Source organism: Rhinoderma darwinii, chromosome 9 (genome assembly GCF_050947455.1).
Source record: "Rhinoderma darwinii isolate aRhiDar2 chromosome 9, aRhiDar2.hap1, whole genome shotgun sequence".
NCBI lineage: Eukaryota > Metazoa > Chordata > Amphibia > Anura > Rhinodermatidae > Rhinoderma > Rhinoderma darwinii.
In genome coordinates this window covers 58,200,976-58,227,946 of record NC_134695.1, presented here as the reverse complement: position 1 = coordinate 58,227,946, position 26,971 = coordinate 58,200,976, and the positions used below count along the sequence as shown (strand labels likewise).

At 43.2% G+C, this 26,971-nt stretch overlaps 1 protein-coding gene across 1 annotated transcript; it reads right to left on the bottom strand.

Annotated features, from left to right (window-relative positions):
• Positions 1–795: 795 nt before the first annotated feature.
• DEPDC7 (DEP domain containing 7) lies at positions 796–25,069 on the bottom strand. The gene is made up of 9 exons (XM_075837010.1): positions 24,992–25,069; positions 17,426–17,837; positions 12,016–12,143; positions 8,622–8,808; positions 7,587–7,804; positions 5,434–5,576; positions 3,212–3,337; positions 1,959–2,037; positions 796–1,092 (listed from the first exon to the last, which is right to left on the bottom strand). Exons 1-9 carry the CDS (start codon positions 25,062–25,064, stop codon positions 878–880), a joined length of 1,581 nt encoding a protein of 526 aa, XP_075693125.1. The 5' UTR covers positions 25,065–25,069; the 3' UTR covers positions 796–877.
• Positions 25,070–26,971: the final 1,902 nt, after the last annotated feature.

Here is a 26,971-nt window from a genome sequence, read left to right as displayed (position 1 = left end):
CACAGGCGGCCGCATTTTCAGCCCGTGCTCCCATACGAAGTATAGGAGCACGGACCGTAAAAACCAAAAGATAGGACATGTTCTATCTTTTGCTGTACACTTCTACGGTATGGACACCTTCCCGTAAATAAACGGGAAGGTGTCTGGACAATAGATTGAATGCGTCCGTAATTGCGGACAATTTCTACTGTCGTGTGCATGGGGCCTCAAGTCATGTATTTCCTAGAAATTAAAGGGGTTATCTGGCCATGGGGTGGTTTTTCATATGGATAACCAACCCACAGGATAGGTCATCAGTATATGATTAGTGTCGATCCAACACCCAGACCCCCACAATGATCAGCTGCTCTTGCTGCCTCCGGGCACCAAATGTTATGCAGTGGTCAGTGTCGGAAGCGGATTGCTCTGTACACTATATCAGCCGTGCTGCAGTATGGACCCCCACCTATAATATACACCGATGACCTATCCTATGGATAGGTCATAAGTATGAAAAACCACTTTATGGCCGGACAACCCCTTTAATGTATTCTCATTATAGCACTCATTTGCTTCTGTCGTGCTATAGTGGTAGGATTTATTTTTTTCACCCCCATGAAATTGGTACCCTGCGTGGTTTCCAGTATTGTATGATTTGTTGTGGTCGACATTTTAGTGTTGAAAAATATTCAACAGATTAGATTACAAAAGCAACCATAAGATCCATAAACAGCATAGCTCACAAACAAGGCCTCAAGAACTGACATTTATCATTGGTGGCATTTCACGACACAGACACACATGAAAAGTGAACCTTTTTATTATGCAAAATAGACTGTTAGAAACATATACAATATTCACACTATACATATACATCATATTTACAACATGTTTTTTTTTACATATACACTGTGCTTACTTTGTCACCAAAAAATTGGATAAAAATTTCTGGGTGACTTTTATAGAACTGACCCAACAGCCGTTTCTTCTCCTTGGGGGAAAGTTTAGTGTTCTCATAGATGGTCTGGAGTAAAGCCCACAGCTCAGTCTGGGTCGTTTTTTGTGCTGTTCTATTAAATTCGCTTTTGTCCACTCTCTGGCAGAAAGTGTAACCTAGGAGAAAACAGAGGTGGAAATTTAGGTGAATTTCAAAGGAAATCTAGAACAGATGCAGGAAATTTTTGGTATATTTTAAAAGGGTAAGACCCCACAGGGCGGCATGGACACAGCCGCGATGCATGTTGGCACAGTTTTCAAATTGATTGTTAATGGCCACACAGTCTTATGGGTAAAACGGCCATTTAAGTGCAAAGTGGTGAATCCATAAGGATCTATTATTTAATGGCTGCACGATTTTGCAGGTAAACAGCCAGCCATTAACTTTTACATTTTTTGGCCTTACCCTCAAAAAACAACTAATCCTTAAATTGGAGGAATCCTGCTCCCCCATAGGTAGTGTCTGGTATTGCAGCTGGACCCTATTCAAATGAGTGACTATGTGCTGCAATACCAGACACTGCCAATGGACAAGTAGGACTTTTTTTCCCCAAGTCTCCTACGTCCCCTTTTAAACTCTGCAGAATTTTTGGGATTTTTGCATGCATACAGGTTCCCAGAAGTGAGATCATGGTGATCATGCCGGATTATCAGTTGAATACAATCTGCTCTTCCTCTTATCAGACAATAGAACTCAGGTTTAGGTCAGATTCACGAACGAGTGCAAACGGACGTGTAAGACGGCTGTTTTTCACGTCCGAGTTGTCCCCGTGCGGGACCAGTTTTCACAGATCTCTCATAGGACTTAGTCTATTGAGGGATCTGTGTAAACAGACGAAAACAAGACACGTTTTATTTTTTCACGGGCCCTTCACACGGTCCATTAAAACAGCCGTATATATTGAAATATATGAGTCTGACATTTGTATAAGAAAAAAAAAAAAAGGCCATCACACGGATACTATGTCAGCTTAAGCCCTTACCTGTGTCTTTGTCAGGGTCTCCTCCTTGTTGTATGGCTGCAAGTTTATTACTGACCATCTTGTGCAAGGACCCAGGAATCTTTAAAGTTAAACAAAAGTGGCTGCCGTCATAACATAGTAGAGCTGAATACTGGAAATAATGAACACTTCAAAACTTCCACATCAAATATGGTAGAAGAAAATAATGAGGGTCAACATATCGACAAGTCTACAGTTCTCGCTATTGATCACCGCGCAAAACAAATCTGTGAATTCTCCCGCAAGTATTACACTGAGCAATAACCCCCCCCCCCCCCCACCCAACCCCTTTTCTTGAATTAAGCCAAGATCAGCTTTCGGTGCAGTTTTTTTTTTTTAATTCCACTTATGGCTTAGGCCTGATTCACATGACTGTATGCTATCTGCTGAAATAACTGGCAGAACACTGATCCATGCAAATTAATGGGGCTAGCCACACCACCTATTTTGGTCTGCGTACCATGTCGTCCATTGAAGTCTATGGGTGAGTGAGCACACGGATGTCAGTGTTTCACGCATTAGTTGCTAAAGAAATGCGGAGGAAAAGAAAAAAAAAAAGTGCAGAGCTGATGCCACACAGCTGCAATGCACGAAATACGGTTGTTTTGTAGGTCACTCATATGAATAAGGCCTTAGGGCAGCTTTTGCTTCCGGTCTTTTTTTAGCCTAAAACTGGGTGATCCTGGCATTATACTGTGCACAATACTGTATTGGGGTTTATATGGTTGAGAGTTGAGTGCAGATGAAAAAATAAATCTATGTACATATTGCAATATGCATGCCTTCACAGGAATGTATTTCTATCATATTTAGGATTTGTATTACATGGTCCCAAAAACAGTTGTGTGCAAGAGGCCTAAAGCCTCCAATATAGTGAGGTCATATGCTAAAACAGCCTGGGATTAAAAAATAAAAATTTTAAGTCTACTTTTTCCCCCAGAAACAGCGCCACTCTGGTCCATAGGCTTTGTCTGGTATTGCAGCCCATATCCATTATTCAAGTGCATGGGGCTCAGCTGCAATACCAGACGCTGCCCATGGATAATAGTGGTGTACAATTCGACCAACTTAATTTCAAGCGAAGCATTCCGTGTTCAATTCATAGTTATTTTTGGGGATAAAGACGAATAGTAGTAGATGGCAAAAAAATAAAAATAAATCTAGATTATACATTGTGATAGTTTACCCTACCCATGAAACAGGTCTATAAATATACACCATGTGCCTCTAGATACCTTGAACACGTCCTTATGGTGGTCCAGGAGGAAGAGCACCAGAAGATCGCACTTCCCTTTGGACAGGTTTTTATTATTTACAACGGCTTTAGAGAATTTCCTTTTGACGGTCATTCTGTTGTCGCTCTAGAATTCAAATGAAAACACTCGTTATGAACAGCGACATCATCATCGCCCTCCAGGCCTGACGTTCAGAAAGTACATTTCTCACATATCACAGCGACCGAGCAAGTCTGCAATGTAAAGCGCTAAAGACGACCTGTCATTGGTTGATTGGGGGAGTAATAAAAAAAACAAAAAACCTGTTCAGCGGTTTAAATAAAAATAAATTGCATTTACAGGTTGTGCGGGAAAACCTGTGTTATCAAATATTTGGCTGACCTGAATTAAAGTGAATATCCACCCTTGACCACCACTTTTTTTTATATTATTGTAACTCTAAATTTTGTGAAGATTAATGATATATTAAGAAATTATAGTGAATGGCGCCTTGTTTTTCTGAGCGAGCTTTTAACCTCCAGCATATACCTAGATTATAAACTTAAAAGGGTTGTCTGGTTTCAAGTGCATGTTATTTCTCGTATTTAAAAAAGTTATACAATTTTCAAACATACTTTCTGTACAAATTCCTCATGACTTAAAGGAACAGTGTCACCACAATTTTTTTTTTTTAATATGTTAAAGATGTTAGTGCTTTATTAAAAACGTTTGGATTAATTTGTGTTTGTGTGTTACTTTTTTTTATTTTTACACTTTTTCTTCCCTATGGGGCTGCCATTTTTTTTTCCATTTCTGTATGTGTCGATTAACGACACATACAGACATGGATTACGGCAGCTCCAGTCCCATAGGGACTGCGAACGGGGCCCGTTCCATCCACTTTAGTGTACGCCGCTGTGTGGGAACTGCGCATGCGCCGCTCCCACACAGTTCAATTTGAAATGCGCGCCGTCCGCCATTTTACTGTGGACCGGAAGTCGCGGCCAGACAGTAAGATTACTACTTCCGGTCGCGGCTTCCGGACTTGTGCACATGGAGCAGCGGCAGCAGACCGAGCGGACGGGCCGGGGGGAGCCGCGGCGGCAGGAGCAGGTAAGTTATTTCTATGTATGTTCGTGTTTTACTGTGTGTTTACTACTGTATGTTAACCTTCTACACTGTGTTAGCTCAAAAAATGGCGACAGTGTAGGAGGTTAGACCGTTCAAACCCCTAGTTTCTCCCGGCACTAGCCAGGATAAAGGAGGGGGGGATTCTGAGAGCTCACTAGAGCGAGGGATTTTTACCCAATTTTGCAGCATAAAGCAATGTGGTTGCTTTACCACATGCAATGCTGCAATTTTGGGAATGGCTCCATCTAGTGACCAGTGCTGGGAAATATTATAAATTGAATCCAATTTATAATATTTCCTGACTCGTGAAAAAAAAATAAAAAAAAAATTAGAACAATGTTTAATAACCTATACACTAATTGTTTAACTAAAAAAAAAAAAAAAAAAAAAAACATGTTTTACTGTCGATCTCCACTTGCTGTCGTAGTAGGAACATTTATTGTTTACTTCCACTGGATAAGATTCTCCATGGTCAGGTGATGGACACAGGTGCTGGGATTGTTAGGTGACCCAGCTCTGATACATACTGTAACAAGCCGTGCCCCCGTGTGTCCATCACATGACCATGAACAGAATTTTATCCACTGGAAGTAAATGTTCCTACTAAATGACAGCAAGCAGAGACCTTGAAAGTCATAAGGAATTTGTGCAGGAAGTTATCTGAAATTTGTACAACTGATCGAGATATATAGAATTTGCCGAAACTGGACAACCCCTTTAAAATGTAACATTCTATCTGCCAGGAGCCACCACTAGAGGGAGCTTGCAGCATACTGTTTATACAGTGGTCTAGATGGCATAAAAGTTAAACAAAAATCTATAAAGATGAGCCAAGATTATTATATTGCATGTGCCACTGATAAATTTGGGGGCATCTAGTCTAGTTCTAGGCTGTCTGGGTTTAAGTATTATTAAATCTGCCCCATTGAGCTCAATAATAAGACTGTATGCAGCAAGCTCCCTCCAGTGGTGGTACCAAGCAGCTAGAACGTTACATTTTAAATCTAGCTCAATGATTTGGAGGTTTGTGTCAGAAAAACAAAGCAACGACCGCTATATAGATAAGAAATTATTCAGCACAACTTTTGACTGTTGCCCATACTCCGCTTTACCTCTTCATGAAGTCTAAACTCTGAAGGTTCTGCAGCGACTGCCATGAAATAAAGAAGCCGGCGGAATTCCTCACGGTTTTGGGAATCTAAGAGCTTCAGGCACAACTGTGTGGCTTCCAGCGCAGGTTCAGTCTTCCCATTCACTACAAAAAAAAAACCTGAATATAAACACATGATTTCTACATGGGATTGGGTCACAAAGTATACAGAAGTCCATCAGTGACTAGAGTGTATGGGAACTCCCAACAGACCGGATCATGTATTGCAGGTTTACCGACAGATAACGTACAAGTGTTACATCAATCACAACTCCATTCTTATTCCATGTAATGCAGGAGTCCAGTTTGTTTAGAAACTACAGTCAAGTGGTTTCATCCATTAGTTCTCAACCTGCAGTTTGGTGGCTGAATTCAGACAACGGGCAGCATGGCATGGTGGCTCAGTAGTGGATATCAACGCCATGCAGCACTGTGGGGGTTCTGGGTTCAAAATCAAACCCAGGACAAAATCTTCAAGTACTGTGTATGTTCTGCCCTGTGTTATGCCTCATGCACACGACAGTGTGCGCCAGCCGAGTCCCATCAGTGATCCATGGAAAGACAGGACATGTTCTATCTTTCCATAGATTGGAGAATTGGGTCAGTTTTCATGGACCTGATTCACCTGCTAAAGTGAATGGGTCAGTGAAGACTATTAGGTGCCACTCGGATGCCATTAAAGACGGCCCGAGTGGCACATTGGTCGTGTGCAACTGGCATTAGCATGGTTTTCCTTTTTGTTTCTGCATTTTCCACATTCCAAAAATTTACTGTGAAGTGAATTACTTTCCTGAGAAACACATTGGGAGCCCGACTGGGGACGGAGGTGAATAATGATCTGTTTTGAGATGGTCTTTACCAGGCAATGGACACTGAATTTTGCATTATATAAAACAGCTCTGATACAGCAGGTTGTATGGGCTTCGCACTTCCAGACTACAGACCCCAAAATCACCAGGATAATCAATGGCAACAGTGCAGCATGTGACAATAGTGAGGCCTATTGGTAGATTACTGGGACGTAGCGATAGTGGGTGCAGAGGGAGCAGCAACACCCAGAATCTGTGTCCAAGGGGGATAAGTGGCTCCTCTGCCCCATAAGACTCCAATATTCTAAAACTGTACAAGGTAGGTGGGGGCCAGTAACAGATTTTGCATTGGGGCCCCGAGAGTAATTGGCCCATACAAGTGGAATGCAAAACTGTTTGGATTATCCAGTAGTGCAAGCCACATAATGGCAAGAAATGCTGTCCACGCATGGGAGCTGTATGCTTTTGGCATGGGCTGACAGCAGCGGGCACCTGCGCAAGAACAGTAAATGGTGGGTCTCTTGCTCACTAGTCTCTTATTAGAGCATCTCTTATGTATCGAACATTCCACCACTAAGTGTAAGATATTAGCTCAGGCCCTTAGACTGTATTCACACGTGCAGGTTTAGATCAGTTTTGTTTTTTTAAGCAAAAACCAGGTGTGGATTCAAAGAGAACTGGCATATGCCCAAAGAGTGAAAACCCATGCAGCGGCAAGCAGCCAAAACTGTCCACATACAATGGCGAATTGCTGAATGATTTTGCAGGTAAAACTGGTATTATGGACAAAGTCGTGTGGGCAGGTGCCACCTCACATGGACAGTTTGTGTGCAGCTCCTGTTCTGTGTGTTCTCAGCCTTATACTTTCCCTTTATAATCCACATCTGGCTTCAAAACCGCATCAGAAAACATGAACAAACCCTGCAAGTGTGAATACGCTCTTACATGCAAACTAGTGGACTCTAGGAAGCTGCTTTCAGGGCGGCAACGGGTCCCCTTACCTACTGGGTTGCAGCTGAACATATGGTATGTGTGCACCTGACTTGGACAGCGCCTTATCAAATATTAATAGGACTAATCGAATTGATTCCGCCAACCAGTTACAGCTCACCCCTACTTTTGGTAATTAGAACTGCGGTGCCGCCTGCATGAAAAACCAAAAAAACAACCTACCCATAGAGAAACATAGAATTTATGCGCAACCAACATTGTATTAGGGAACTAAAAACAAAAATGTAATAGTTTAATCAGAACCATTTGTTTGCATAGTGTTGTATGAGAAAAAATAAATAAATAAATCGCTCACCTAGGAGCTCAGCGATACCCGTGTGGATGTCGAAGAAAGGATTAGTAACCAAGGGAACCCGGTTCTGGCTGTAGTACTTGCTTAGGGTCTCAAACAGTAGTTGTTTCCATGATCCATCCTTGTCTTGATGCTCAGGAAGATTTCTGCTCAATTCCACCACTATGTGGTCAGGGAGAAACTCCAAGAGATCCACCGCAGCAGAAACCCATTCATCTGCCCTGTAATAAAAAGGAACAAAAAAAAAACTAAATGCAAAAATAGTAGATTGACAATATAATGCAGTAGATCCTCTATTATACTTATTTCATGGGTGCACTTTACTACAGGTTATCCCCATCCCCTTAACATTTATTTAAGCTCATCTAGGACCCTCACCTATCAGGACAACAGGTATGATTGATTATTATTAAGGTGGTTATAACAACCCCTTAACTACCCAATTAAGAGGGGGGGGGGTGTGCAGAGGAAAATCGATAAGTCTTTTTCCAGCAGTAGCACCACTGTGGGCTGCATCTGGTATTGCAGCTCTGTCCTATCTGCATTACCAGACAATCCCGCAGACAGATGTTGCAGTTTCTGGACACTTCGGGTATGTTCACACGCTAGCTGTCATTTACGGCTGAAATGACAGCCTGTTTTCATAAGTAAACAGCTGCGTCGTTTCAGCCGTAAAAGCAGCTCCTCGTAATATACGAGGCGTCTGTGACGCTCGTATATCTTGAGCTGCTCTTCATTGAGTTCAATGAAGAACGGCTCAAATTACGTTGCAAAGAAGTTCCCTGCACTTCTTTGCCGAGGCAGACAATTTACGCGTCGTCGTTTGACAGCTGTCAGACGACGCGTAAATTACAGGTCGTCTGCACAATACGTCGGCAAACCCATTCAAATGAATGGGCAGATGTTTGCCGACGTATTGTAGCCCTATTTTCAGGCGTAAAACGAGGCATAATATGCCTCGTTTACGCCTGAAAATAGGTTGTGTGAACCCAGCCTCAAACGGCCCCTTTACATACAAGTACACATTATTTCACTTACTGAGAGTCACTAAATGCCTTGAGAATCTCCCTGTCCAGGTACTGACTGGTTATGATCAGCTCCTCACTCTTCGATGACTGTGGCTTCAGTGCTACAGGGGCATTTTCCAAAAGCGAATCCAACACTGGCAGATCTACCAGCTGAAGAAGTCGACAAATTGTCTGTTCCTTCCAGACTTCAGTGAGAACTAAAAGGTGTGGGAACAGAAAAGTGGGTCATAACCTGAAGAGAAATCAGTCTGCAGACACCAGCACAATCCAAGTGACTTCCATTAGTGCCATCAAAAAAAAAAAAAAAAAATCCACCCCCAAGGCATGCCCTTTACATCCCCCCCCCCCCCAGACTCTAGAACACATTAACCATTGCATGAGCACGTTTTAGAACACACCCATCTTTGGGGCCTAGTAAACACATGGGTTGTATTCACTCTACTCCAAGGGACAGGAGCTAGAAGAACCCACCTGTACAGTTACATAAAAACTATGTAAGGCACAGTGGATCGGACCCAATCACTTTGCGATCTCCAAGAAGTGCAGTTAAAGAGACTCTGTCACCAGATTATAAGTGCCCCATCTCCTACATAATCTGATCGGCGCTGGAATGTAGATAACAGCTGTGGTTTTTATTTTGAAAAACGATCATTTTTGAGCAAGTTATGAGCAATTTTAGATTTAGTTTCTTAAAGAGGCTCTGTCACCAGATTTTGAAACCCCTATCTGCTATTGCAGCAGATAGGCGCTGCAATGTAGATTACAGTAACGTTTTTATTTTTAAAAAACGAGCATTTTTGGCCAAGTTATGACCATTTTTGTAGTTATGCAAATGAGGCTTGCAAAAGTCCAAGTGGGTGTGTTTAAAAGTAAAAGTCCAAGTGGGTGTGTATTATGTGCGTACATCGGGGCGTTTTTAATACTTTCACTAGCTGGGCGCTCTGAAGAGAAGTAACATCCTCTTCTCTTCAGAACGCCCAGCTTGTGACAGTGCAGATCTGTGACGTCACTCACAGGTCCTGCATCGTGACGGCCACATCGGCACCAGAGGCTACAGTTGATTCTGCAGCAGCATCAGCGTTTGCAGGTAAGATCGACTTACCTGCAAACGCTGATGCTGCTGCAGAATCAACTGTAGCCTCTGGTGCCGATGTGGCCGTCACGATGCAGGACCTGTGAGTGACGTCACAGATCTGCACTGTCAGAAGCTGGGCGTTCTGAAGAGAAGAGGATGTTACTTCTCTTCAGAGCGCCCAGCTAGTAAAAGTATTAAAAACGCCCCGATGTACGCACATAATACCCGCCCACTTGGACTTTTACTTTTAAACACACCCACTTGGACTTTTGCAAGCCTCATTTGCATAACTACAAAAATGGTCATAACTTGGCCAAAAATGCTCGTTTTTTAAAAATAAAAATGTTACTGTAATCTACATTGCAGCACCTATCTGCTGCAATAGCAGATAGGGGCTGCAAAATCTGGTGACAGAGCCTCTTTAATGCCCAACTGGGCGTATTTTTACTTTTGACCAAGTGGGTGTTGTACAGAGGAGTGTATGAGGCTGACCAATCAGTGACCAATCAGTGTCCTACACACTTCTCATTGTTCCAGCCCAGCATGATCCACAGCACAGTGAGATTGTGCAGTGAAAGAAGCTGGGCTGGAACAATGAGAAGTGTATGTCACTGATTGATCACTGATTGGTCACTGATTGGTCGGCCTCATACACTTCTTTACAACACCCACTTGGTCAAGAGTAAAAACACGCCCAGTTGGGCATTAAGAAACTAAATCTAAAATTGCTCATAACTTGCTCAAAAATGATCGTTTTTCAAAATAAAAACCACTGCTGTTATCTACATTCCAGCGCCGATCAGATTATGTAGGAGATAGAGCACTTATAATGTGGTGACAGAGCCTCTAACTAAAACAAGATCAAGTCTGACACATACTGAGTCACTGGATCTCATAGGACATCAACTCTACTGGATCAGGCCTACAAGCAAGGTCACATTCCAGTGAAGTCTCACAGCTTCACCACAACAGGCTGAAACTGGCATTTTAGAGCCAGACCTAACTCATTGCAACTAATTAAAACTTTCTAAAAGTCCCATCTAAATATACAACTCCTATGGATACACCCGATGGCATGCCATGGCACCGGTACAAAGCAAAGAGAGGAGAGGACAAACCAGAAGAACGAATGGGACGATCTGGGAATATTTATAGAATTTTCGAATCCAAGAAAAATAAAAAATTCAGTGTCCATTTACAGTCACTGTACAGACAACACCATTGTTACAAAAAGTTGTCCGTCCGTAAATGAAAGATAATTACATATAACAAACCCATTCATCGGGCCACTGAGGTTGTCATTATACTTTATAATGAACGCGACAACGAGAAGTGAACAACGCTTTAAACTGTGTCTCCTTCAATAGAAGTGTTTGTTACCAGTCTGGCAACAGATTCGCCTTAGGGGCAAATATTTAAGAATTCTTAAATTCTTTATTAAATGTGTACAGTATTAACTCTTGATAGCATTCTGATAGGTCTACAGCAATCAGGTATTATAAAGCTTATGAGGAAGGGGGGGGTGACTGCTATTTCAATGCTTGATGGGCTGCGTTCTTGCAAGTTTGTTATAGTTACTCCTATACGGCCAGTGTGATAATCTGGAATATCTGCAGCTAAAACCTGCAAAGCGATAGAGCTCCAAATTTAGAAGATCACTTTGCAATAAACCAGAAAAGTCTTAAAAGGAGGTAGACGTCAACATTTAACAGAATTGCTGATAGAGTAGGTATCGGTGCGACACCATTTGCTACTCCTTCCCCACCAGCACGTCCAAGGTGGAGTAGGAGATGTACGCTGCTGCGCTACACATCTATGGGGAGATACAGCTCAGGTTTACTAGTCGGTCAACAATCAGAGATCCCAAATATTTTGGAAGGCCCTATAGCTCTGTTCATTAATGAATAGAATGCCAGAACTATCGAGAACACAGGTTAAGCGGTCAAAGGATAATTTTGGAAGGGTGTCGAATGGAACTCAGACGTTTTGCCTTTTTCCAGCAAATGGAAAGCGGAGAACAATCCCTAGGAGCACAACAATGGCAGACAGAGGCTTATAGTTCAAATACAGTAAATCCCATCACTCAAACCCAGTTTTTAGATGCCCAATTAGGGAATTTTTAGTGAATATGGGTGGAGATCTCATTCCTGACATTCATCTGTTAGCAAGAAAACAGAAAGTCCCCCCACGCCAGATTTAAGATTAGGCAGGAGATTGCAAGTAAAAGTGACAAAGTTATTTATAACTTCCCAGACATACCATTTTACAGTCATGAAGAATTGTCTGAGACATTCTGCAAAACCATGTCATGCAACAGCCAAAAACTTACCTTTAGGAGGTAGGTCTATTGGGAGATTCATCTGTGTTGGGTCAGCAGGTGTCAAACTGAGGTTATCCCAAAGATCTTCCAGGTTTTGGGACTGGAGGGCAGAGGACTGGAATCCAGTCTGTTCATGCCTGCCATGATAGATTACAGGTTATCATACCAACAATTCAGCAAGGTCATACTAGGTTTACAAGTACAGAATGGAGGCAGTCTACTGTAAAGACTAAAATGTTGTATGACTATGCCAGGAGTCCAGAGAGAAGGTTAATCTAGTTTCCCAGCAGTCCTAAAAAACTTAAGCCCAGGAGTTTATATACAGTGGCAATCAGAGAGGGGTCCCCAAATTAAAGCTCAAAAACAGCTCTATTATAGTGCTAGGTTTGAATGGTCTGATGATCATTTTCCCCATCCATGGCCTTTTCATGACCCTTGGGCCAATTCCCCACCAATGCAGTTCCTCTAGAAGGGAGTCCTGCACCAGTTCTTGCCACCTATTAGCAAAGCGGATGAGACAAACCAGGGCTGGGACCCCTATCCAAGGGCCCCACAGCAACCACATTGTCCAGCTCTATCGTATGTATGACCAGATACATCCTTGGTTGTAACATGCCCTACAGAGTTCCAATTTGCCTAAGGAGGCAATATTAGGAAGAATTGCTCATAGGGAGCTTCATAGATTAGGTTCCCCCAGGGATTGGGATCCAATCGGTTCACCCGGGTTCTTCCGAACCGGTTAAAACTACAGCCGGTTCACAGAATCAGGGTGAAGAGGGAACCCGATACCAGAGATGCAAATGATTTGTCTAGGGCTGCCCAGGCGAGGCACAGGATGCCTTGCCATTCAGCGCTTCAGCGATGACAGTCGTGATTATCTCATCGCCCCACTGCATGAGGTCACGGGAGGATGGTGCAGGAGCGCAGACAGGTAAGCATAACATTTAGTTGGCTTTTTTTTCTTACAGTGGGCAGTGTTGGGGGCACAATCTACAGGGGACTGGTGCATTACTTTAGTGTTTGACAATTTTATTCAGGGTCACAGTGTATGGTACCATTATATTCAGGGTCACAGCGTATGGTACCATTATATTCAGGGTCACAGCGTATGGTACCATTATAGTCAGGGTCACAGCGTATGGTACAATTATATTCAGGGGCACAGCGTATGGTACAATTATATTCAGGGGCACAGTGTATGGTACCATTTTATTCACGGGAATAGAGTGCGGTACCATGAGAATTTTATCTTAGTCTATAGGTGTGGAAATGTTGGAAAAGTAAGCCACCGAGGACATCTGAGCGGCAAACACTGCAGAAGTGGGTCGTGGCTAGGAGATTTTACTATAGAGGTCTGGACTGGATGGAAAACAGAAAAACAACGACTCCAACCTGAGAAGAAGTCACCTGTTCGTCACCAAATGTAAATTATACATAGTGTGGAAATTGTCCAGAAGATAAAACTGAGAATTTCTTTATTTAGAGTCCACTTTAATATAGGGTGTATTTGGAATATTGCAATTGTTTTATTTGATTAGAATAATTTTCCATGGCACGATACACCACGAACAACCCCCTTCCCACTGCATATGTCTTGGCAAAACAGAGAACCTATTAAAAAACTTGAAGCCCACCCCTGGGTTCTCCCCCATCTCCAAGCTGTACACAAGCCTGAGATCACAACTGAAAAGCCCAGCATCTGCTATAATAATGTAGAAGCATGCACTGCGCTGTACATACATGTTCTGGGGAGTGATAAATCATGCTTGGCCATTTGAAGGAGTGTGAAGCCCCACGGCTAGGTTTCTAAAAACTAGTGGAAAAAAAAACTGGCAGAAGAGTGGAGACTAAGCAGAAAATATGTACGTTAATCTGATCAGCACGGTAGCGTACCTTGGCCTTCTATAAAGAGGAAATACACCTCAGGAGCCTCCAGAGAGCAATTTGGGGAGCCAATTTTCCTGAATGCTAAATTGCTTGGCATTTACATGAACATTCACACATTGACGTATTGTGTATTTATTGGGCACTAGTAACACAAGGCTTTATTACTACAAGGTTGTCTTAAGAATTTCAGCTGTTGAGTAGTCCAGTTCTGGAGGATGTCAGAGTAAAATAGACTCAAGAATTATCTAGTTGGCAGCGAAACACCAACAAACCTCAGGGCTGCAGAAAAGACCAGAAAAACTGCCTGAACTGGAAAACGTCAGACTGCGATGGATACCAGTGCAGCCTCTATCAACTAGACGGAGGTCATAAAAACTAGTCCATGTTATAAAAAACAAAACAAAAACCACCACATTACCAGCGCAGAGTAAACAGGGTCAAAACTCTCCTGTTCCCCCTAAGTAGAGATTAAGCTGCAAAGAGATTCAATACTCCAACCCAGATACAAGCCACGGGTCCCTCTGCTATACCAGCCTGGGAACTGCATGGCCACGAGTGGTTTGCGTGAGCCAAAACCTTATTTTTACAGATGGGTCTAGTAGGCTCCGATTGATCACCTTATCCAAAATCTCCATTTGTACAGATGCCCATAAAACCCAACCCATCATCTCTTGTGGAGGCCAAGCGAATACTTTGAATATTGACAGTGCCAAATTTACATTTGGTGCCATATTAATGAGTAGCTAAACAATTGACAAACTTCTGACGTGTCATAGTGACACGTCAGAAGTTTGGATTGGTGGGGGTCGGAGCACTGAGACCCCCACCAATCGCTAGAACGAAGCAGCTGAAGCGCTCAGCCACTGTCTGTTCAGCTTTTTCCAGAAATAAATGTATCGGTGTACGGACTCAATAGAAAGTCTATGAGTCCGTACTCATTTATTTCCGGAAAAAGCGGAACAGACACGAAGCGGCTGAGCGCTTCAGCTGCTTCGTTCTAGCAATTGGAGGGTCTCAGTGCTCCGACCCCCACCAATCCAAACGTGCCACTATGACATGTCAGAAATTTGTCCAACGTTCAGCTACACTTTAAGCATCCCCTTGTGCTTCCAGCATATTACCTAGAGGCTAGGAAAATGCAGTATTAAAGATTTAAAATACTCTCATCTCTGGGGGTCTAGTCTGCCACCCAAGGTAAACTTCCTGCATGGTAGTCAGACCCCAGAATTAGTCCATATAGTTCATCTACCCGCTTTTCGGACCACCGAGCTCTGCATTAATGAGAAAATAACTGGGATTGATAACCTGTTCTGTCACTCCAAAAATTTCTAGCTCTTCATTTTCAATAAATAATTTACTGAGAAACACATCCATCTACACAAATTTCCATGCTAGCTATTGGTATATTGCCAGGATGGAATTTCAAAACAATAGAAACAACCAGGTGCCAAGTCTCCATTCAGATGGAATCTGCAATAGAAGATCTTTAGGCGATGGCCAGCAGAGCTCTGGGCTTCCTGCAGTCGGTGTAAGAGAAGGTCTTTGTAAGATTGTTGGCTGCCACAAAAAGGTGTTGAGAAGTCTACACGTGATGTCATTTTTTAAGTGGCAGCATCATCACTATAGTCTCTGTATGGGCTCCCACGTCAACCCTGGTCTGAGAGAGAACAACTCTTTAGGCAGAGTTCCCAAGGGTCGGATACGCGGTGTAAAAAAATCACAGTATCCAAACTGGAACCCGCAGTACATTCCATCTAAAAAAAATAAAATAAATCGTGGTGCGTTTTTTGGAACGGAATTTCCACTGCAGAAAAGTGCTCCAACTTACGTATTCCGTGCGTAGTCCGGCTTACGATGACGTTGCAGTCCATGTGACACTGCAGCCTGTGATTGGCTGCAGCAATCACATGGACTGCAACCTCATCCCAGGAGGCCAGACTGCAGGAAGAAGGAGGGCGTTCTGGATAAATATATTTTTTTCTGTAATTGTGATTTTTGCGGCGTAATCGCTGTAATTACGTTATAAAAGTCGCAACACTTTCTGTTGCAGGTTTCCCCATTGAATTCAATGGGGATACAAAACCCACAACAGAAAAAGCAGCACAAATTAACATGCTGCGGAATTAAATTCTGCACCGCAGGTCAATTTATTAACATTTACGCTGCGTTTTTCCTTCAACATGGGCATGAGATTTTCTAAATCTCATCCACTTTGCTGCTCCTATAAATGCTGTGGAATTTCTGCACAGAATTCCATTGCGGAAATTCTGCAGCATTTATTCTACATGGGAACTCGGCCTAAGGCTACATGCACACGTTGCGTATTTTGCTGCGGAAAATCTGCACCGAAACCACAGCAATACACAAGAAATTCGTAGGTAAAAGCCGCACCTGATCATGCGTTGTCGCATTTTCATGGTGCGGAAATTGGTGCGATTTTCCTCAGCACTAGGCGTATACAATTTGCAAGCGGTAACGCAAGATAAATGTACTTACTGCAAATTTTAAACTCCGCACCGCAGGTCAATTTACCTGCAGGAAATATACTGCAGCGTGTACATGAGATTTCCTGGAATCTCACAACTATGCTGATACTGTATTACACTGAGGTTTAGCCGAACACAAATACGTGTGGCAAAACCGCACGTAATACGCATAGAGTGCATTAACCCTGAAGGTGTTGTACACAATTAGAAAAGCATGGATCCTTTCTTCCACAAACAGTGCCACAGCTGTTCATAGGTTGTATGTGGCATTGCCGCTCAGCCCAGTGGACTGGCGCCAAGCTGCAATACTAGACAACCTATAGATCGCTGCGGCACTGTTTGTGGAAGAAAGTAGCTGCGTTTTTTAATCCTGTACAACCCCTTTAAGCACATTGCTCTTTCATGGGCAGGCAGCTTTTTCCCCACTGTAGTGACCGGCTGAAGAGCAGCTGCCAGGGATTGAGCACTACTGTAACTGATTTTCAACTACAGACTAGAATACCCCTATTTAAGGGCTTATCCAAGATACCAACTTTAATCACCCATCCCTCACTGCACCATCGTAGCAAGAATAACTTTTAATTGAGCATCAGTCGAGCATACACTGCGCAGCACCAGTCAAAGTCTATGGGACTGGAGATAGTTTAGCGCTGTACTCTGTTTCCTTCAGCCCGATAGACAATGAACGGAGCCGATCCATACTTCACTGCGGGGGGGGGGGCACAGTGAGGAATGGGGACCGCCCCAGCTCTAGTGATCAATAGGATTCTCAGCGATTGGACATTTATAACCTATCCTGTGGATGGGTGATAATTATTGGGACTGCCCAGTATGGCAAGTTATCCTTAAACACAATAGATTGATAGACAATTTAGTGCGGAGGAGCAAAAATTTGTAATCATTACTATGTAATGGGACAAGACCAACACACCGAAGAGTACATCCCGGTTGATGTCTTATTGACTAATGCGAGAATATAAGATTGACCCTAAATATACAGGAAGGGCACAGATCTCTAGATACTAGAAGAATAGAACATTCCTTACCTTCCGGCATATCTCTGCGGAGTACAGTGCCCACTTCCCTTTTCAATCATTACTGCAGGATGACTGGGCACACTGAGAAATCTGTACAGACTGCAGCTACTATCGTCAAACACCGAGCGCTTCTTCTCCTTCCCAAACATACACGCGGTCAACACCGACTCAAACACTCTACAGTCCATGAGAGCCTGGCACACCCGCACCACTTTGGAGCGGGAGATATCTGCATCCCCAAAATACTTATGCTGCACCAAGTGGGCAAATATAACGTCCACAGCATCTGAGCCAATGAAGCAATCCGGGTGAGACTTCAGGTGGTGCCTCCTCTTCTTCACTTCTACCTGCGTGTTTAGAGCATGGATGATGCTGCTCCATATGTATGTAGCTCTGAAAGGCTTGTTGTTCAAGTTAGGACCTGTGGTAAGGAGCAAAAAAAATAAAAATTTAGAGACTAAGATCTACCATATTCAGAAGGCAGACTGGTTTACTGAAGCCAGAGATGCAAAGTAGGAAAAAGATTTCCAGTAACCAGCCATCGATCTGAAACCCGAGGTCCGTATTTCCATACATAATTTTCCCCTCTAATTTTTTTTGCTTTTAGAGGAGTTGCATTGGACTCCTATACGACAGTAGACCAATCCTGTCCAGTTTAGGAAACCCAATGTCAGAAACCCTATTAAAGGAGTTGTCCACAACCGGACAACAGACAACCTATCCACAGGATAGATCAGCATATGATCGGTGTGGGTCCGACACCCGGACTGATCAGCTGCTCCGGCTGCCTGCAGGCACTGGATGTTATTGCACAGTATGCAGTGTACAGAGCTGGAAGCAGTTGGCTCCATGCATTGCATAGCAGCCATTCTGCAGCTCTGCTCCTATTCACTTGAATAGGAGCAAAGCTGGAGTACTGCAGGTCAGCCGCTATTTCATGACCGGAGCCATCTGCTTCTGTGAATGGACATCCGTACCCGGAGGCAGCCGGAGCAACTGATCGGTGCGGGGTCCGTGTGTATGACCTCCACCGATTATATACCAATGACCTATCCAGCAGATAGGTCATCAGTTGTCCAGTCATGGACAACCCCTTTAAAAGGAGTCATTGCCCCAACTACAGAGGCGAGTTAGCATATATTATACATCAGCCTTCAGTATGTTACTTTGTGGGTGTTTATTCGACATCACCAGTTCAATTATTTTTGGTACAGGTCAATAGTGTTAAAGAGGCTCTGTCACCAGATTTTGCAACCCCTATCTGCTATACTTCTCATCAGAACGCCCAGCTAGTAAAATAAGTAAACACGCCCAGATGTACACACATAATACACGCCCAGTTGTACTTTTGCAAGCCTCATTTGCATAAATACAAAAATGGTCATAACTTGGCCAAAAATGCTAGTTTTTTAAAAATAAAAACGTTACTGTAATCTACATTGCAGCGCCGATCTGCTGCAATAGCAGGTAGGGGTTGCAAAATCTGGTGACAGAGCCTCTTTAAAAAGGTCTGCAAACCGATTCCTCTTAAAGTGTAATTTGAGTTATAACTAACGGGGGAGGGGGGCTCAGCACATGGACCGCCACTGATGAGAACTTAGAGATGTCAAAAGCCGGTTGGAATGGGACTTACAATACATGTTTCAAGCCTTTAAGAAACCAAAATCAGTACGAATTTGGTCCAAGGGCTGACCTAGTGTACGGCTGTTGAGAAAGCAGATAGAGAGTTTGATACCAAGCTCAACTTTTTACATGTTACAACTTCCAAATATTCAAAGGCACGCAGGCAAATGGTCAGCGAAGGACAATGGGTGGTGAAAATGTCCAGATATTATAGTGAGGAAATTGTATGGCAGTGTCTTGTCTGTACATAATAAAGACTATACAACAATACTTTATTCTCACCTATAGAGAATATACAGTAAATTGTCTCAATCTTTTAGCAATAACCATTTCCATAACTCTGCACTTTCCCCAGGAGCCATGGAATATTACCAGCTTTACTTCTGCACTCCTACAAGGTGGATCTATATATTTTACCAGTTGACATTTTTACTAGCAGGAATAACAGGCAAGTTCCCTGTTCTGTAGAGAACAGAAGTTAATTCACAGACAGCAGTAAATCTGAGCGATTACAGCAGTATTACTAGTGTGGAACGACTGGAGGGACCACCATGAAAAACACTGGCGGGGACCGATTTAAAGGAACACTCCTGGTAAAACCAATATTCTGCCTGTTCCAGGGAATTAGCGGCGGTGCACGACTGTGTTTTAAATGGGAATTTACCACCTATATATTTTTCCCTAATTAAAACTAGATGGTGAAACAAAATATAAAACAGATTAGAAAAAGATTGTAGATTTTTTTTAATTCTATTTTTCTGTACATGATTATGGGGCAGCCATCTCGCTATTTCTTTTGTCAGAAATAGCGTAGTCAAAAAAAAACAAAACACAAACACACCCTACGGAACTGAGAAACAGAAAGAATTTTAAACAGAAGAATTACCATTGAAATCAATAGTAATGCAAACAGAAGCTATGGTTTCCCTTTGGCTTTCTATCTGTTCATGGGTTCCCCCGACGGAAAAGTCTAGCGGAACCCTCAAACGGAAGGGTGATGCAGATGTGAACAGGCCCTAAAGTTACCACAGAACGCAGAATAAAATAAAAGCATGTTAATGAGGAAAAAGGACATCACCGCCTCAGATCAGACTCCACCATTTACGTGCCCATACAACTTGCATGCCATTTCACCAGAGCAGGGTAGAAGAATCTGCCAAACCCCTGACCACTTATTTCAAGAAGAAACACAAAGGATTGGACCCGTTAAAGGCTATGTAAACCATGAAACACTTTTTTGAAAAAAAATAAAAAACAATGTATTATGGTGTTTAATGCAACTTGGTTAAAATGTTAACTTTTATCTGCTGCCTGCCCGGGGAGGCGGTCAACTTGGTGGTCCTATTTGCAGTTGCGGTCCTATATCTCTTCCATGGGTGACTGTCTGGTATTACTACAGGATAAGACTCCTCTGGAACGCTATTTGTCCTTGCCCACAGCCCCTTCTCATGTGTTGTCCCACCTACATGGGATCCTTCTGCCAAAATTTTCTTTTTCTCAATTATCTTTCACTGCCGCATGGGACGAGGAAATGGGGGTTAGACACTCTGAAGAGGAGTGGGGCACCGCCTTCTTTTTAGCCCATAAGTTACCGATGTCTTGTTTTGCCCAGGAAAAGAACTACAAAATACTTACCAGGTGGTACCGTTGTCCGACCTTGTTACATAGGTTATATACCCTGATGTGTCTGCTGATTGTTGGAGGTGTGGGGGGCTCCTGGAACTATGTTGCATATTTGGTGGGACTGTCCCATGCTACGTCCCTTTTGGGGAAAGATTTTTGATCTAGGCAACAAGCTTTTCCATACTGAGGTTCCGACCTCGGCTTCCATAGGCTTGCTTTCTATGGTTCCTGGATCACTCCCACAACTCAAAAAGGGGATCTTTCGACATTTCTTGACCGCAGCGAGAACGGTGATACCTCGTCACTGGAAGTCGCATACTGTACCGTCCCTGGCGGAATGGGTAACGGATGTGAACGGGATTATGAGGATGGAGGAGTTGCTGTCCGCTGATAGGGGCAAATTAGGGCTCTTCGTCCAAACTTGGATGGTGTGGTCCGGATTCCGGGATGGTGCTGATCTACCTCTCTGGCTGGATGGAAATATTCTGAACAAATCATATTACCTACCTGAGGCGCTTTGTCTGTATGTGTTTTCCCTTTGCTGTCTGGTGTTATGTGTTGTGTGTCCATATATTCAAAAGTGCTCTTATATGTGTCACTTCTCACTTTACTGGGGGGGCGGTCTCCCTGACTATTGCACTGATTTGACACGAACATGGTACAGTTATTGCCGTTATATCTCTCTTATCACTCAATTCTGATAGGTGGGAGGCTACCTTCTACTGTTGTTCTTATACATATATATACATACTGTTATACTATGATACTTCATTTAAATGTATTGCACTGCGTGCAAATTTCTATTTTTTTTTGCACAAATCGTGAAATGTTTATGTATTGTTATATTTTCAAAATAAAAATCTTTGATAAAGAAAAAAAAAATGTTAGCTTTGAGATACAGCTTTTATGAGTCCTTGGCCCTTGATACATAAAAGCTGTATTGTGCAGATACCCAAATCAGTCAGATCAGTGGTACTGACAGTCGGTGAGAGCGGGTTCTGCGTGTCAGATATGCAGGATCCACCTGTTACCGACCACATCTAAGTTATGAATAAAGTGTTAAATGATTGCCCATCCTGTCAGATCCGTGGCTCTTGCTATAGGCACAAATTTGGAGACTAGCGTCGTAGCTCTCATACAGATAACCACCAAGGAAACAGAGCCAGTGACAAGTCAAACATCAATGGCCAGCTGACATATGGTGCTAAAAGCGTGGCACAAAGCCATACCCCCCCCCCGCTGAAGGCTACAGGGTGATAATGTTGCGGGCAAGCCTCTAAAAGTACAATTAGTTAACTGCAACATTACCCCATGTAATGTAGGTAAAAAAAAAAAAAAAAAAAAAAAAAAAAAAAAAAGAAACCAGTAGCCTGACAGTCTGGGAAATTCTACAAATGTTGCTTGCGACTTTTACGGTAGGGAAACACTGAAGTTGAATAATGATTTGACAGCAACTGAGCCCTCAAAGATGAGAAAACACACAAACACCTGGAATAGGAAGAGCTGCACTTTCATGACAGTATATAAATCCCAATCATGTATATTCATGTAGAGCAGTGTTATCCTAGGCTGCCATATCCCTGTGTAGGAAGAAGCTTGCTGCAGCAGAAATCTGCCACATGGCAGTTAGAAGTGGAGATAAGAAACAAAACCCACCACAGAGGTGAGGAAAGTAGTTTGATGGATACTACACAGAACGCATTAGGCTTCATTCACATCTGCATCAGGGCTCTGTTCATGGGTTCGGTCTGAGCTTTGTCAGGAACCCGTGAACGGAACCCTGACTGAATTTATTTCAATGGTGACAGATTCGGTGCAAATGGTTTCCGTTTGTCACAGTTGTTTAAGCGTTCTGTCACTTTGACAGAATGAATAGCGCTGTCGACTAAGGTATTGATTCCGTCAAAATGTCAGAACCCTTAAATGGTGACAAATTGAAACCATTTGCACCGGATCAGTCACCATTGAAATCAATAATGGATGTAAACAGAAACCTACGGTTTCTGTTTATTTCAGTCAGGGTTCCGTTAATAGGTTCCCCTGACGGAAATCTCAGATGGAACCCACAAACTGAGCCAAGACGCAGATGTGAACGAAGCCTTACTATGTTTAGTCTATAGGAACGACCACATTTTTGATCTCCGCACCGCATAGTTTCAGTTGCAGGTAGAGCATAGAAGAACTTGAAGTATGATCAGCTAACAGTAAACAGTTGGTAAACCATAATAAAGGTGACGGACTCTGGGACATTGGACTTCCGCAGCGAGCAGGGTCACATTCAGATCATGCAATAAATACCTACAGTGTGCCATGTCCTTTTATCAGTCCTTTGTATAACCAGCAGTCTCGGCTACTACACTATATTGGTACATTCCGTAGAATGCCACAGTAATATCAAAAACCTGATATTTTGTTGTTCACATCGACGTCGAGGCTTTCCGTTCTGCTACATCAGAGGAGCAGAACAAGGGAAAACTGGAAACGACTTCCATTGCAAGACTGAAAGCTATTGACTTTAATGGGTTCCGTTGGCTTTTCAGCAGAGCGTCCGTGGCTTCACCAGAAACGACAGGGCAGTATGCTGCACTATGGTTCCTGGTAATCTCTGCAACGGAGGCCCCTAACGGTGATCATACCGGCGTTTAGTACTTCAGTGTCTTTGCTGATCCATAGACATAGTACAGGCTGCCATAACAGCAGCTTCCATTCTGCTCAGAAATAAGCAAACTAATAGCAAGAAGTCCAAAATCCCCCATAGCCAACGTTGTAAGTGGTATATGGGCTCACAATTACGGTATTTTTATAGTGCCAGCAGACACAGGAGGTACTCTTCATATATTCCGGAATATAACTGGTCTTACAAAAGTATACGGATCACGCAAGGCAGAAAAACACGGAAGACATCAAATAGGCGACCGTCATTTTAATTAAAACAGGTTGTCGCATCTCGACGACCCCCTTTTTATATGCTTTATGAAGGTACATAAGAGGGGGGAGGGAATAGTCCATTTGACACCCCCTCTTTGTGCCCAAGAGGAAAGTGGCCAACATAAAGCAGCACTAACACATAGTGGGCAGACCAGCCCATCGTGTATAGGATTTATTTAAATGGCCAGCATATAATACATTTCCCTACAGAATAAAAGCCGATCGCCAGACGTTTCTGAATCCAGACCCGCAGTCATCAGACGGAAGTGCTGGCTTCAATTGAAAAAGGGGTTAATGACGAGACAACCGCTTTAACTCTGCTCAATCTCTTGCGGTATTAATACGCAGTTCATACCGTATCATTGGAAACCTTTACGCTACTTTTACTATATGTAACAAACGTGAACTATATGGATACATTGGAAATATCCAAAGGAAACAAGTGACATCTGACTAATGAAGGGAAAAGATCTACCCTGATGGTAGAGGAACAGTTCGTGCCATATGGAGAGACAATTCCTGGTACCCGATAGTTTACACAGACGCATCCAAGGAATTTACGGCTTAAATATGAGGAGAACACGCGCCTCAGACTGACAGGAAGGTACAAGCAGCACAGAGGAAATGAGCACATTCAGTTCAAATGCAAACGATAAAGCTGCTCCAGTCACATTCCGGCAGCTGAGACATCACATACCTAAAGCGAGGGAGTCCGTGTCACCGCCATATGGGACTGGATTATTACCGTCACACAGAATCCTAGCCTTCAAAAGCATAAACTACTCAAGTGCTAACTAAGAGGCTGTAAAAATCAGTAAGGGACAAAGCTGTGCACAACTGCTACTAAGAAACACAGGATAAACAATATATACACATACACTTTAAAAAAAAAAAAGTAACAAACTATTATATTTAGATCATAACCACAATTCTGGAGCATTGCAACAGGTTAATCAAGATTTTTTTTAACATTTAAACTAGACAAGGCAATTGAATTAGCCATGTAGAATATATTCCTTATATAAAAGAGACAAAACACACACATCATGTTACGGTACTAACAAAACAAAAAAAGCAAAATAAAAAAGGAGAAATTGCACCAGCCTTCTACCTTACATCTGCCCTGTCTAAGAGTTTTGGACAATATTCCCTTTAAAAAAAAGGATAAATAAAACAGCACAGACCTGACATCGCTGGTATAGATACAGCAGACATATGTGCAATGTTTGTACTGGTCACCAATATACTTACATATATTTAACCCCCCACCCCGGGAACATACACTTAACAATACTCTACAAACTTCTAGACAGCCCAAGATATAAAAGTTAAATGGCATCTCCTCATACAGGCAGAAACCGTACAGGACACATGTATTATATCCCCGAGCTCTGGGCGTACCTGGCGGTCTCTGTACCGGGCTGTAAGACGTACAAAGGTTGAGAGTCAGCGCTTTCTCCCTGACCGTGGCCATCCCGTCCCCCTACTGTGCGACTGAACGGGGAGGCGGAGCGTCCGCAGCTCTTCTACTACAGACGGGGCGGTGCCAATGACGTCATCTAGTCACTAGAACCCCGGACCTGTGTAGAGACCACGTGTTCTGTGTGCGGATGGTTTGATTGACAGCTAAGAGTCCCCCCCGCAGCTGGTGATATGGGGTGCGGCATCATGACTGCTTTTAATTACAAGATGTAATAAACGTAGGGTATGTACACACGGCCTATTTTCGGCCGTTTTTCGGGCCGTTAACGCCCGAAAAACGGACGAAAAATCGGAAGCAGAACGTCTCCAAACTTCTGCCCATTGATTTCAATGGGAAAACGGGTATTCTGTTCCAATGGGCCGCTTGGCTGGGTTCACACGAGCATGTTACGTCTGTAATGGACGGAACGTATTTCGGCCGCAAGTCCCGGATCGAACACACTGCAGGGAGCCGGGCTCCTAGCATCATAGTTAGGCTGGGTTCACACGAGCACATTAACGTCTGTAATGGACGGACGTATTTCGGCCGGAAGTCCCGGACCGAACTCAGTGCAGGGAGCCGGGCTCCTAGCATCATACACGACGCTAGGAGTCCCTGCCTCTCCGTGGAACTACTGTCCCGTACTGAAAACATGATTACAGTACGGGACAGTTGTCCTGCAGCGAGGCAGGGACTCCTAGCATCGTACATAACTATGATGCTAGGAGCCCGGCTCCCTGCACTGTGTTCGGTCCGGGACTTGTGGCCGAAATACGTTCCGTCCATTACGGACCGAACATGCTCGTGTGAACCCAGCCTTTCTTTACACAGCCGTTTTAAAAACCGGCCGCATAAAAGAAGTGCATGACACTTCATGGGATGTTTCTGGAGCCGTTTTCATAGACTATAGAAAACAGCTCCAAAAACGGCCGTAAAAAACGCAGCGAAAATTGCGAGTGGCTTAAAAAAGTCTGAAAATCAGGAGCTGTCTTCCCTTGAAAACCGCTCCGTATTTTCATACGTTTTTGACTCAACGTGTGAACAGAGCCTAACGCTGGCCATAATTATTCTTTCTGAAACTAATAAAATATAAGTTCATAAGCGGCTAATTGTTTCTCATTAACAAAGAACGCCAATAATCGAAGGCAAATAATGGGTCAGATTTATTCATCGATGGCGTAAATACATTGAAAAAAATATGAAGCCTCTGCGCCATTTGTTCTGACATAAGTCTGTGTTGTAAAGTTGGCGGGGCTTTAGATGACTCATTTACTAATGATCTTCGCAAAAAGTGGCACAAAATGGGCTGCGCCATGTTGTACGGAGCTGTTATACGGCACCCATAGAAGTGCATGAGGCCATGAGGGGATTTGGAGCTCTATCTATATAAGAAAACCAGAGCTCCAATCCAAAATATGATGCAGGAAAAGAAAAAATATTGCATTTTTTGATGCGTTCTTCGATGCATACTTTACGGTTTGATGCGGGAGCAGGTGCGGATTATCTGCTTCGGATTTTGGTGCATTTTTTTAAATAAACGTGGCAGATTTAAAAAGACGCACTGCAGGTCAATTTACATGTGGACCAATTCTGCTCATTTACTGTGCTGGTCCTGTATTACGCTAAAGATTTTCTGCAGAAAAATCTGCACGGCAAATCCGCACGTGACGTATCATGTGCATGTGCATGTGCATGTGGCCTAAACATTTTTGAACATATTCACTTTCATATATCACTTTCTATGATGACGAAACCCCTTTAAAAATTCTATTCAGCCATTTCCTAGTTAGGCTCCATGCACACGAACGTGCTTTTGCGGCCGCAATTCCCCCTAAAATCCACGGAAGAATTGCGACCCCATTCATTTCTATGGGGCCATGCACACGACTGTAGTTTTTACGGTCCGTGCATGGCCCGGG